Source organism: Tamandua tetradactyla, chromosome 15 (genome assembly GCF_023851605.1).
Source record: "Tamandua tetradactyla isolate mTamTet1 chromosome 15, mTamTet1.pri, whole genome shotgun sequence".
Taxonomy (NCBI): Eukaryota; Metazoa; Chordata; class Mammalia; order Pilosa; family Myrmecophagidae; genus Tamandua; species Tamandua tetradactyla.
The window spans coordinates 29,127,636-29,141,575 of NC_135341.1; the positions used below are offsets into that span (position 1 = coordinate 29,127,636).

Genomic DNA, 13,940 nt, shown 5'->3' on the forward strand with positions numbered 1-13,940 from the left:
TTGCCATATTTATTCCAATTGACTCTACCTGATTCTTCCAATTCTGTTCTTTCTCCTCCAACCAATTTCAGTAGAGCGACTGAAGTAACCTTTTCAGAACGTGCATCAGATCACGGTGTATCTTAACTGAAACCCTTCCCATTTTGTTCAGGTTAATCCAGCATCCCAAAAATGGATTCCCAGCATAGGACTTATCCTTCCATATCCCCTAGCCCTGCACTTCTCTGACTTACTACTTTTCCTATCCCTTATTCTGCTCCACCTGGCACTTAGCATTTGCTATTCTCTCTGGCCAGAATATTTGCACAACCTGTTTCCTTATTCCCTTTAGATCTTTGCTCAGATATCACCTTTTCATGACACCTACCCTGACCATCCTATTTAAAATTGCAATTGATCATCCCTTCCCGCCATACCCTTTTCTACCTTCCCGACTTATTTTTCTTGATAGCACTTATGACAAAATGGTTTAGTATTCTTTTAAAATTATTGTGCCTGTTGGAATCTAAATAAAAACTCCATGAGGGCTGGGATTTGCTCACTTCTCTGGTGTATGCCTGTATTAAATTATTATTTGAATATATGAATCTGCCATATGTGAGCTGATATTTGAGCTTAAAGTATTAGTTTCCTATTGGTTTTGGTCTGTAAGAGTGGCAATATTGAAACACGGCTTCAGATACTTTGGTAATCTTCTGTGGAGTCTTAACAGGCATGTGACGGCTTTAACCAACTCAGCACAGCAGAAGTGATGCTATCAGACTTCTGAGGCCTCTGCCTTATTCACTGAAACTCTTACACTGAAATGTATGAGGTTGGACAGTCCTGAGACTGCCAGACTCCAAGGAAGCCCAAGACACATAAAAGGCCTCATATACTGCTCAGGTCAACAATTCCAGCTACACAAGGCTTCAAGTCTTCCCAGCCAAGGCACCAGACATACAAGTGAAGAAGTCATTTTGGAAGTGTATCCACAAGCTCAAGATATCCCCATAGCATGACTATGTCATGGTGTAGAGACAAGCCATCCCCACTGCAACCTCTCTGAATTCCTGACCCAGGAGTCATGATCATAATGAAATGGTGGCTGTTTGACGGTACTAAGTTTGAGATGGTTTTGTTACATAGTAGTAGCTGACCAAAACTGTAAGGGCAAAAGGCTAGATTAAAAAAGCAATTATCATTGGGAAGAAAGTTAAGTTTTGAGCTTTTTTTTTTTGTCTACTGAAAAAAAGTATATGTCATGTGCACATGCATGTGTGTGAACGTTATTCTGCTGGGCTCGTCTTGGAAGCCCGTGTCTATCCAGATTAATTTTCTAGCCTTTGGACTCTCATTAACTACCAAGAAATGTCTTACCATTGAGACACTTGAGGTTTCATGCCTGATTCTAGGTTCTTGGAACATTTCTATACTTATCATCTGGCGGAGCTGACAGTCTTAGACCAACTAAGGCAAATCTGGTCATGAAATTATAGGAAAATATGTAACCTAGAGATCAGTGTCACAACGAGATATCCAATTTTATGATTATGTCAGTTTCCTGCCTTTAGTTTTCTTCTATTTTAAACACTGAGAATGGAGGGGACCAGAAATACCAGTCAGAGATGGACATTTGAGGGCTAGTTCCCTATTAAAATCAGGATGTTCTCAGAGTTGGAACCACTTATAAAGCTTGTTATTCAAAGCTTCAAAGAGGGGAAAGTGTATATCTAACACCTCAGGCTAGGACTGTGGGCTCCTGACTCATGACTTCTAGTGCACTCTTTTTGCCTCTCAATAAGTAACTCTTATCCAGAGGTGTGGCTTGAAGATGAACTTCTGGGCTGCAGTGCGGGCCCTGTGAGCCAACTGAAATGGCACACACCATCATTTGCGTGTGCTTTTTGCCAGTTCTAGAGAAAGTTCACACCTTCCATCTAATTCTCACAGAGATCTATGACCCAGGAAGGTTTAAGTACCCTGCACTTATTGATTTAATACTGTACAAGAGTAAGTTTTGTCCTCCCTCATACCTATATAAGAGAATACCAATGCTCCTGGGGAAATCCTTTAGTTCTTTAAGATCAGTGCACAATGGGCCACCTCTCAGATGGGTAGGGATAGCTGGAGCACTAGCAACCAACTCATCTTACTCTCTGTTTAGGAAAAAAAAAATTAGTGTGCGATCACATCTTAAAATCACTTTGGGGATTCATAAGCATCAAACAGTACAGACAGGGCTAATTACATGACTATTAATTTTCCTTGAAAGCAATAGTTAAGTTGGAGAGAGCTAAGATCTCTGCAAATAACCCTGAAACTTCAGAGGCTTAACCTAATAGAAGTTTATTTCCTATTTAAATGACCATCCCATGTAGTTGTCCCACAGATTTTTTCCATGGTCTTTCAGGAACCAGACTTCTTTTATTTTGAGCTCTGCTGTCTTCTTAGGTCCTAGGATCCCTTACTCCTAGCCAGCTGGCAGGGAAGAGTGAGATCGAGGACTGGGTAGGAGATTGTCATGGGCCAGGCCTGTAAGAGGTCCTCATTTTTACCCACATCTACTTGCCAGAAATAGGCCAGATGGGACCATGTACCTACAAGGGTATTGGTGGGATGCTTTCCAGCAACAACTCTACACTATGGAAGGGGTGCCCAGCACCAACTGATCATCTCTGCCACAGTCATAGCGAGCATTTTCAGTATCCTAAATCTCAGGGATGGTGAACTGTGTGTGTTGGGCCCTTCAAACTGTCCACGTAGTTTGGATGCAGATTGTAGTCCTCACTTACCTAACATTTCCTAGGTATTAAGGTGATCCTCAGAAAACGGTGTAGTCAGGATTGAAAAATAGTAATTGTTCAGTATGAACATTTTAGTTCTCCAGTAATTGGAGATTTTATTTTATTATTTTTTTAAGAAGTGTACAGAGGGTAAGGGCCCAACTAATCTGGATTTTGAGCTGGTTTATATTATAAAAGAACTTGTGTAATTATAGCAAAGAGAACTTTTTCCATCTTTGCAAAATTTTTTGCTCTGAGTTTAGCTTTGTGTATTGCATGTTTGCCCTTAAAAATGTTTTCCTGTTTGGCAGAAATTACAGCAGCATATGACTTTACCCTATGGTTTCTATTTTCATTGTGCTGCTTAGCTATTTCTTGATTATTTTTATTTGTTTTGCACAAGCTTAACCTCTCTCCTCAGAATGTCTTATGGTTTTTATTCTTGAATTGGGATAGGCTGTGGCATGAAGTTATCATGAATTTCATTCTCAGAGTTTTTTTTTGTTGTGATTCCGATGTTCCCTGGTACCAAAATTGGTGACCTTTGAAAATGTATTGCTTCTACAACTTACTGTAGTGCACCTCTGCTACTTACTTTTTGTTTTCTTGTCTACAAAATGAGATTTTATTGGTCCAATGAACGCCAACAATCCCGAAAGTAATGTGCTTATACTGTGGAGGGCGAAGTAGCGTTTTTTGGGAGGTTGAAGTTGTTGTGGAGTTCTTCCAGTGGAGTGCTTCTATTAGCTGGATTATACTGCCCATAAAAGCCAAAGTTTGGAAACTGGGGGTAATAATTAATGCTACAAATTAATATACAAATTCACAAATGAATTATATAAAAATCTTAACACTCCCTAATTTTTTTGTTACATTTTACCAGTTATCTTAGCTCTTGAGGTTACATCTATTGTGTTTGTGTGGGGAAATACTCTACAATGGTGCTATTGCAGACCTTTTCCCAACTCTGCATTCAGTGGCACCACTTAAGTAGCTTGTTGGCCATGATGGGTGCTGGTTGTTAAATGCTTGGCACCCCACAGGTCATCTTCTTCAGAAGTTAGTGTTGAATCTTGAAAGAGACAAAGAGCGAGCCGGGTACATTGAGGATACTTCAATATACAACAGCTGCTTTTAAGGCCATTTCTGATTGATGAGGGGTTAGTTAAGTCAGAAAATCTCTGCCTTGTCCGGGAGCCTGAAGATGACCAGTGTTGCTGGCTCGTTGCAATCCAGGGCTTCCAAAAGTGCACGGGATCTCTTTCTGTTTCTCTATTCATAAAATAGATTCTGTAACCCTTGACTCCATCCCTTACAGGGATTTGTTAGGGGAAACAATTACCTAAGTTACAAATTACCTAAGTCACGTGAAAGCATTGTGAGTAGTTATGAAGCACACTACGCTAACTGGAAGTTGAGAATTACTTTCAGGAAAGTTTTCCAACTTGTCCAGTGATGACTCTGAGAAAAAAATATGCACAAAAGTCACTCCCCCTGCTTGCCCTGCCCAGAGCTGGAGCATGATGCCCCAGTGCTGCGGTCCTGGTCATCTTCATGTGCCCATGAGGGTGGACCACAGTCTATGATCACGTGATCTTGGTCCACTGGCAAATAAGAACAATGAAATGGGTGTGGGTGAAAGGCCGTCTGCTTTCTTTTTCCAGGAAAGACTATCTTTTATTGCGTGATTGCATTCTTCTGATGTTTTTTACATTAATATGCCATGTCTTTATGAAATGACAATGATGATAGATAGTAGTGGTGGAGGTGGAGTTAGTTTTAAATGTCCTTCCATGGAAAAAGTTGGAAATTATTTTAGTCCTCTTCCCACCTCCCGCAAGTCTTTTGTTGTCATTTTTTACATTTAAATGCCTGTGGTCTTATGGAATAGTAAAGGCCTAGAACTACTCCACTTTGACTCTAACTTGATTTTTCTGGAGGCAGAATTAAGTCTCAATGGCATTACTCCATAGATGCCCAGTCCCAGCAGCCCGGACTTGTCATGCTTATCTTGTCATTGGCTACTTTCATAAAACTGTTGATAATTATTAGGAAAATAAAATACTGAATTGAACACACCTTATCTTTATCACTTCTCTTCTGTCAAGACAACTTCTCAAAGTCTTGCCAAACCTGTTGTTTTGAGAGGAGGCATACAGACAGTGAAACTTCAAACTTAAAATGATAATTATGCTGTTTGCTTTTTACCTAAATAAATATTTGGCATATTCCAGGAGTTCTTGGGACCATATCTGGCTTTAACCATTTTTGTATCTCCTCTAGCACAGTTGATATTAATGCCAATTTTAATTTCTTGGCATCATGAGTTTATAAACATATCACCCACAGTTGTGATTTTCAACAAAGATCGAAACTGTAAATTAGAAAGCAAGAGATTCACAGGGTTTCTTCAGATCAATTTACTCCCAAAAGTGACACAGTTGTCTTGAAAAGGTTTTAAATTGCTCATTTCAAACCTGCCTCGGTAGCAAAATGCCACGCCTCCGGTGTATTTGCAACCACATTAGTCATTTTCTTTCCTCTGTTTGCTTGCTGTGTTTGCATTGGGAGCATAAAGTAATGTAATTTAGTAAATTATGATTTGATGACTGGGCATCAGCCCCAGTGTTGAACAGTATTTGGAATATGATTACTTGCTGGCTTTGTCACGGTTGACATTAATTATTGATGGAAGTTTCAGAAATAGCGCATGTGCCAGGAGCTTTTCACCGGAACACAGGCTCCAGGCAGGACGGATGCTTAAGAGTGTGGGGGAAGAGGCACCTGTGGCTTGCTTATGTGTGTGCACAGGGAACCTTGCCTTGATGGGCTGTGTGGTACCTGTGTAAGGGTCATGGTGTACTGAAGGATGAACCGTCAGGCTTATTTCTATCGTGTTCCTCCCCAGGAATTGCACAGAAGAAGCCAACTTCAGCAGGAGCCAGCCAAGACGAAGGCTCTCCAGACTGTCATTGAAATGAAGGTAGGAGCTGTGTACATGGGTCAGAAACAGTTGTGTCTCCGGAGTTTGCTCTGACTTGATGGTGAACTCGTGAAAGGAACCTCGTGTGTGTGTGTGTATGTGTGTGTTTTTCTAGGCACCCTGGGTGGGGGTGCGGGGGTTTTGTTCTGGATCTTTTTGCCTTTCTGTGTGTATCTAACTTATTAGTCCTTTCTGAGGATGCCTTTTCTGGGTTACTGTTCAAGGATCCCTTGACTGAAAAGAGCTGGGTTAATTTCCAGAGCATGGCCAATGCCGTCAACCCTAGGGAAGGTGTTGCTTTTGTTTTCAAAGTGAATTTTTACAGCTAGAATAATTTTCCTCATTTACATTACAATGAAAAGACACCTTTGAGAAGCTAGGCTTTGGCAAAGGGAAGTAGTTTTAATGGAGTCATTAAATATTTAAAATTATGCCATCAGCAGAGTTTATTTTTCAAAAGAAGAATAATTTCTCATGACTCCACTATTTTCTCCTAACCAAGTCTGGAAGTAATAATAATTTATTAAATACTCACAATGTGTCCTATTTAGCTGTGAAAACAGAGAGATACAGTATTTTAAAAGAATACAAAGATACCTCATGATTAGATTTTGAGCAGTTAAAGCATAATGAAGTAAATGATGATGGCCAACCCATGATGTATGATTAAAAAGCAGATAAATGAAATTCCACTGCTTTGTCAGTATCTAGAAATTTGAAATCTTTTGACTTCCAGTTTTGAACAGAAGAAAGCACATTAGAAAGCATTTCCCTTAAGAATATGTAATTCTTGATTTAATTGTTCCGTTAAGGTGAAAGATTTGATTTTATAACGAAGATGTTTGAAATCTGGAAATCCCACATTTGCAGGTTAACACTCAGAAGCTCTGCTGGTCGCCACTTAGAGAAATTCTGAGGCTTGTATATAGGATAATGGTTTTTCTGTCTCTCTTGCAGCACATGATTTTGAATCATCTGCCAAAATATTCCCAGGTTCTGGGGAAAAAGAAACTAATACAAGCTATTGAATTCTTGGCATGTGCAGTTCTAACTTGGGAATGCTTTACTAGTCAGTGACATTGTCTTCAACCAAGTAGATTTTTGTGGAAATGATGTAGAATACTTGCTTTAAAACCATATGTCCCTAAAAAATATCTTTACGGGGCCAAATGCCAATGAGATTAAAAATAATTGTTGATCCTGGCTCATCAATTGTTTTGAATTTGTATAATTTTAATTTATTTTAAATGAAACTTAAAATTCTACATTTGAGAGACAGTAGTTCCTTCCTGAGATTTCATTCATATTGGAGCCCAAACCTGAAACTTGATTAAGATTAAGAAAGAGAGGGAGGTGGGGAGTGGGGGGGTGGGGGGAACAGAGAGGGAGGGGGAAGGGAGGAAGGAAGTAAAGGAGAGGAAGGAAAGAGAGAGGACACAAAGGACTCACCTCCCCACTCCCCTACTCCAGCACAAATAACAATGCAGAACAGGATGCATATGAGAACTATTTCAAAATTGTCATTTTTTTAAAAAAGAAAGCATGAATTTAAGGAATCTCTAGAAAGACTAAGAAAAACTTTTTCCTCCTAGTGCCGTGGGTAATTTTTCAGTCAAAGTCTCCATATGAAGACAATTAGTTCTTTTTATACCTTTTGAAAGTAGAAACTCTAAGTCTGGTTTACTGTTTCTAGCATCATATGTTTTATTACAAAATGAAAGAAATTAATAAATAAAAGTGTTCATTTAGGCTATCTACATGGGAAGGTGTAGAAACATGATTTTTTAGGGCAAATTCAGATCGACATATTATCTTTTATGGATGCCTACCAGTAGTACAATGGTGTTGATTGATCGTGATAAAAACATTTTGAAGGCACATGAAGATCAGTATATTTGTCAGGGAACTGAGCCTGGAGCTTTTCTTTTGTCATTTTCCATGCCTGTTAATTTATAAAAGCACTGTCTTCTGTTTTGGCAGTGGAGAAGTCTGTGCCATTAGCATCTATGCTCAATGTCCCTAAATTGAATTATGGAGGCAGCTGGTAGAGGGTCATTGCCACGCTTTTGTGTGCAGTTGTGATCAAGGCTATGGGCTCATCTGATTTCCTACATTACACCCTGTGTAATAGCCATATTTTATAAAGATTGGGGTTGACCACCAAATAGAACTGATCTTTAAGCCTGGTGGGTGGAACTTGAGATGCCTTAAATATCATTGAATGAACATGAATGTCATCTAGAGCCTTAGCAAAACCTACAGTTAGAAGAACCTTTCCTTTTAAAGTCAGAGAAAGTTAATTTCGGGGACATGCCATGAATTGAGGGCTTAGAAGTTACGACCTGTCACTTGCTTCTTAGAGAAACTGAGGGTGAACTTCTAAACCCCTAGCTTCATCCTCCTTCCCCCATACTTTGCATCACCCAGAGAAAGGTATTTGCTGTGAAAGTCTGTGAAATCTTACCTAAATCCAAGCACCGGTAAACCACAGTCCAGTAGTTCTAGTAGAAATCTATGCACCCCTCTGGACTTTTAGAGTTGTAAAAATATGTCTCTGTGAGGCGACTGTCGGAGAGTGCTGGCTACCCGCATTAAATCCAGGGGTAATTCTGTTGTGTAAGTCACAGTTACTGCCAGCCAGTTGAGCGGGGTGACCAAAGTCACCTGAATGAAAATGAAAAGAAGTAAAGTGAATAAAATTATTTGTGGTTTATCTTCTTGCAGGAAGCACCACGTTTTAATTTTGATCCCAATCTGGTCTGGCAGGTATGTTCCAGGTTTGCACTTAGAGCATTGTGTGTGTTTTCTGGAAAAAGTAGTTTTCTTGTAGATTTTGCAATGCTCCTTTTCTTGATTTTGTATCTAAACATTCTTTACTAAGTCCCCTTTTTTTACAGCTCTTATGGAGAACTGCCAATAAAACAGCAATTAAAAGGTTTTCTCTTTTCTTTAATGTTAACTCTTTTGAAAAGAATTTGTTTGTAATCTACTTTTATTCTAAATTTGACATGACATAAACATGAGAGCCAAAAGTTTCACTTTCTTGAGTTCGTTCATAAAGCTGTACCTAGGTTTTATTTTTTATTTTTTGAGAAAATGAATTATAATAATGACAGCATGTCAGTAATCTCAAAAATTTGTTGTTGGTTATATGTAAGTGAAAGAAAAATCAATTCAAAATGGCTAAAGTGAAAAGGAAATTTATTGACTCACTTGCTGATAAAACAAGGGTATTGCTACAGGCGCAACTTGATTCAGAGGCTCATATGATATTAGCAGATGCTTTTTTCTCTCATTCATTCTCTTATCTTATCTTCCTCCATGTGAGCTCTATTTTTAGATAGCCTCATCCTGCCTATCCTAGAGAGATGGCTGCAGCAGTTCCAATAATCACAGAAGGAAGGGACAGGGAGAAGGATGTGTTTAAAAAATTCAAAAATCAACCAAACCTAGAGTAATAGTAATTACAGAGATTGAATATAAAACTTCACTCTAAATTTAATAGTCCTGGTTGAAAAGAAAATGCATGAAATTAACTAGGTCTCATTTGCCCAATAAATTGACACTCATTCATCAAGGAAAATAAATTTTCTGCTAGCACTAAATTCAACAGAATTTATCAAATTAGATACATACATGGATGACATGATGGTTTTAGTAAAAACTGCAGAAAATATACTTGATCTGGTGAACCTGTTAACTAAAGTGGATTAAGAAGACAGGGGACATAATGCCATAATAGTAAGCAATTCAAAATTGTACTTGAGTGAATTGCTGAAGTGTAGTTATGTTGTACTGTTGATAAAAGAATATGACTTTGTATACAGGTGCTAAACTCCAGGACCAGGTTGATCTTTCCTTTTTTTGTATTCTATAATTGTTTATTGAATGCTGTTTTAGTTTGCAAAAGCTGCTAGAATATGATATGTCAGAACTGGAATGGCTTCTAAAAAAGGGAATGTAATAAGTTGCAAGTTTATAGCGTCAAGGCCATGAAAATGTCCAGATTGAAGCAAGGCTATGAAAATGTCCAAATTAGGGCATCCAGGGAAAGATGCCTTGGTTCAAGAAGGCTGATGATGTTCCGGGTTTCTCTTTCAGCTGGAAGGGCATATGGTGACCTCTGCTAGCTTTCTCTCTAGGCTTCTTCAGCAGCTTCCCAGGGGCTCTGGCATTCTGTTGTCTCTGTTGGTTTTGATGGCTCTAAAGCTTTTTCCAAAAATGGTTCCTTCTTAAAAGGCTCCAGTAAGCAACTCTGCCTTGAATAAGTAGAGACACATCTCCATAGAAACCATCTAATCAAACATTATCACTCACAATTGGGTGGGTCACATCTCCATGCAAACCATTAAAAAGGTCCCACCCAGCAATATTGAATGAAATTTAAAGGACATGGCTTTTCTGGGGTACATAATAGCTTCAAACTGGCACAAATACCTACTAAATTTTCCTTGTGAAATAAAATATATATGCAAAAAAGCAGTATAATTCAAAGTACATTGTAACAAGTAGTTATAGAACAGATTTCAGAGTTTGGTATGGGTTACAGTTCAACAATTTTAGGTTCTTCCTCCTAGCTTCTCCAAGATGCTGGAGATGAAAAGAACTATTGATATAATGAATGATTCAGCAGTCACAGCCCTCATTTCCATTCTAGGCTTCCTGTGTTTGGGTTGTTAAAATCTATCTAGACAGGTTGAATTAGGTTATGTGCTCCAGAAAATTTAGATTTTGAACATAATCAACTTCTCTTCGTTTGGTCTTATTGGGTAGGTGAAGTTCTAAAATACAGACAATATTAACCCCATATTCTGGTTTAGCTTAGCCCCAACCCCATCAGCTTCATTCTTATCTCTGATTGAAGCCTGATCTCTTTTTCAGTTTCATTAACAGTTGTTGCATGTGACAATGCTGACTTGCATAACTGCAGAACTCCTTCTCTGAGTCTTAGGTGTCACACAGTTACCAAAGTTCCAGTGATACCAGGTTATACATATATAACACAGCCTCTCAAAAGAAATAACAATTACAGGTCCAGACTAAATATAACTACTGTAAGAGCTTACAATTTGGGCCCCAATTTTCTTATAATTATTTTCTAAAAAAGAGCATGCAATATTTGCTCTTTTGTTTCTGGTTTTCTTTATATCACATATATCCCCTAGGTTCATTTACCTCATTGCATACCTCATAACTTTGTTTATTTCTGTAACTATACAATATTCAATCATATGTATACACCCAGTTCGCCATTCTACTTCTCAGTTCGTGTATCCTTCAGCCACCTCCATCCATTGGGCATCATGTATAATGTCAAAAGTCAACAATCCATGTCTCATATTATCCTTACTTAGTTGTATAGTCATCAACACTCTCAATTTTAGACAGTTTTCATTGTTCCCAAGAGAAAAATTACCAGTACACACCCTCACTAAATAGAAAATCCAAACCTGCCCTGAACTTGTGTCCTCCCCCCTCCCCCCAATTATTTACCCCTGGTATTGCTGTGGTACTGTTGATGTCTTCCTATTAAACATAGACCGTAGCATGGTAGTAGTTTCCCCCCTATCAGGTTGATTTTTTGTTATTAAAATGAAAGTACAAAGCTTCTCTTGGACTCAGCAGATAAGCTGACCCGCAGTTGGGATAAGTTTTTCCTTTTGAAGATATTTTGGGGTTTGATCAAATTCAGCCCTTTCAGTTCTATACAGCATGGAAGATATGTGCTGGAACATTCTGAAGACAAGAGCTACCATTTGGCAACTTCTACCTGAACAGAACCTCAAACAGACACTTCTAGAATGGTGATATTGATGAGGACTACATTTCTTTGTCTCCCTCTTCCACCCCCAATGACATTTTATTTTTTAAATTTATCCAACGGAATGTTTCTGAATTTAGCATAGTGCATATTTAGCTGTTCTTTCTAGTGGGAAGCAAGTTTAGATGCTTCCAGAGGTCCCTTCTGGAAAGTGATGTGTGGACCAGGTCACCAGATTATCTACCGAGAGAGGAATATTTGTGTAGCTTGTTGTCAGCCCATAAATGAGATCAGATTATTTAGGTGTGTGGATTAGGATAATTAATGCTTGCTGCTACAATGCATGTTCGTGTGCACATATGCACACATACATACTTCTCAGCAGTTTAGCAGAGCACATGCTATTTCTCAGGCAGATGAAGTCTGATGTGAGTCAGTGGAGAGCTTTTCATTCTGGAGAATCAGGGAACTTGTTAACATGTGGCCTCTTAGGTCTCTGTATTATGGGAAGCCAGAAAATTAAAGATGCACTCTGACTCTTTTGGACTAAAAGTGACACCTCACTTCTCTTCATATTCCTGTTGGCTAGACCTCAGTCACCTGGCTCCCATCTAACTGCAAGGAAGACCTGCCTGGAAATGGAAATGTTGGCAAGCTCATGGATATTCAGTGTGAGACTGAAAAAAGAAAGGGCAGCCAAATCCAATTTTATTCATTATTTAATTATTTAAATAATATAGCTACATTTATTTCTCCATATTACATTTTACATTCTCTGCATTATAATATATGTAAAGAATATGCTTCAGTTATGTAGGTGATATATTCATGTTATTTATTAACAGTAGTAGTAAAAGAGTGGTAGGTTAAAGGCTGGCATATAACAGGCATTCAATAAATGTTACTTATAAATATTAAGTGAAGATCTTCAATACTCTTTATCAACTTAAAATATGCTCTTCATGACCTCTGAAAACAATATGTAGACCTTGAGAGCTCATAAACAGTGCAATAAGTCCTAAATTATCTCTGTTCTTTTCAAAAATATTAAGCAGCTCAACTGAGGCAGGAAAATGTTGTGGAACAAGAGAATGACCTAGGAGTCAAGGGGATCTGGGTCCACTCCTAGCTATACCTAAATTCTCTCCACTCCTTATTATTCTCACCTGTGAAAAGGGCATACTCCTACTTGCATGTAAGGTTTATGGGAAATAATGTGTGTATGTCCAGTTATATTGTTTGACACATGGGAAGAAGTAGACCTTCAGTGACAGCTGTTACTCTGTTAAGTGGAAGAATTGTGCATAATTCTAAGTTAAGCCTTAGCCTCCTCATAAGCAGAATGAGTTTACCTTACTAGGTTGTTTAGGATGGGAAGAGTATAGACAAAAAAAAAATTAGAAAATACCTGGCCTAATATAAGGGTAAGATAATAGTAACTATTGATACTGCTATCATTGTTATTTTCATTTTATAGAGGTTTGGTAAGATAACAACTTTCCCAAGGTCATACCTCTAGGAAGGGAGAGAGTTCAAATCCAAACCTAGGCAGGTTGGCCATGGAATCCAACTTAAAACCCACAGTAGTATAATTCGAACTCTGGGATATAGTCAGTGACACCATGAAGTGGCTACCATGTGTTACTTGGCTTTAGGGCCTGCTTAGTTTTATTTCATTCACCTTTGGGATTGTGAAACTTGCTCAAATCTGAACTAAACTTAAGAGCTATGTCTTCTTCCAGGATCCTGTGCTCATAGAAGATTTGCGCTAAGCCAAGTTTTTCTAGTCAAGCCTTTATGATGGTTATTAGACCTGCTCCTTTTGTGCTATTGAAAATGATAATAACAATAACAATACACCATCACTGGTGATGCCCACAACAGCAGGAACAGCTACCACTCATTAGGCAACACATGGGAGGTTGTACTAACCTGCATATAGATAAGAAAGCTCCAGTTCAGAGACATCAGTAATCTCAAAGTCTTGTTGGTGGACCACTGAGATTTGAACACAGGTTTTTCTCTGAAGCTTTTGTGTTCTCTACTCTTCCTGTCTGCTTTTACCGAAGACATCCCCTAAGTTCAACTGGTTTTTTGTTTCAGTACTTACTTTGGAAATTTAGTACACTGATGTTTGCATCATAGAACAGATAGAGGAAGTTGATGAGAGCTGGGGTGGCCTATAAGATATTTTTGGAAAGGCATGGTGCTGTATTTTGTGTTCTAAGAGAAGACTCATCTTTCTCACAAAAGGGCTCTGAATATGTACCCTACAGTCAAAATATGCCCTACTTTTTTCCTGAGTTTTAAGTCTAACCCTGTAGTCTTTATAACTTCAGGATATGAGCTCATAGTTTGCTGAAACTTGCAAAGCCCTGTATTTTTTGATGTACACTATCTATTTATGATACCAGAATTAATTTTTAGCTTT

The 13,940-nt window shown here is 38.4% G+C and overlaps 1 protein-coding gene across 1 annotated transcript in view; it reads left to right on the top strand.

Annotated features, from left to right (window-relative positions):
- The window catches only part of ERC2 (ELKS/RAB6-interacting/CAST family member 2), an 865,607-nt gene that overhangs the window by 349,132 nt on the left and 502,535 nt on the right, over positions 1-13,940 (top strand). The window contains exon 4 of the mRNA XM_077128970.1: positions 5,674-5,748. Within this exon, the coding sequence (XP_076985085.1) occupies positions 5,674-5,748 (75 nt within the window). The remainder of the gene's footprint in view (positions 1-5,673; positions 5,749-13,940) is intronic.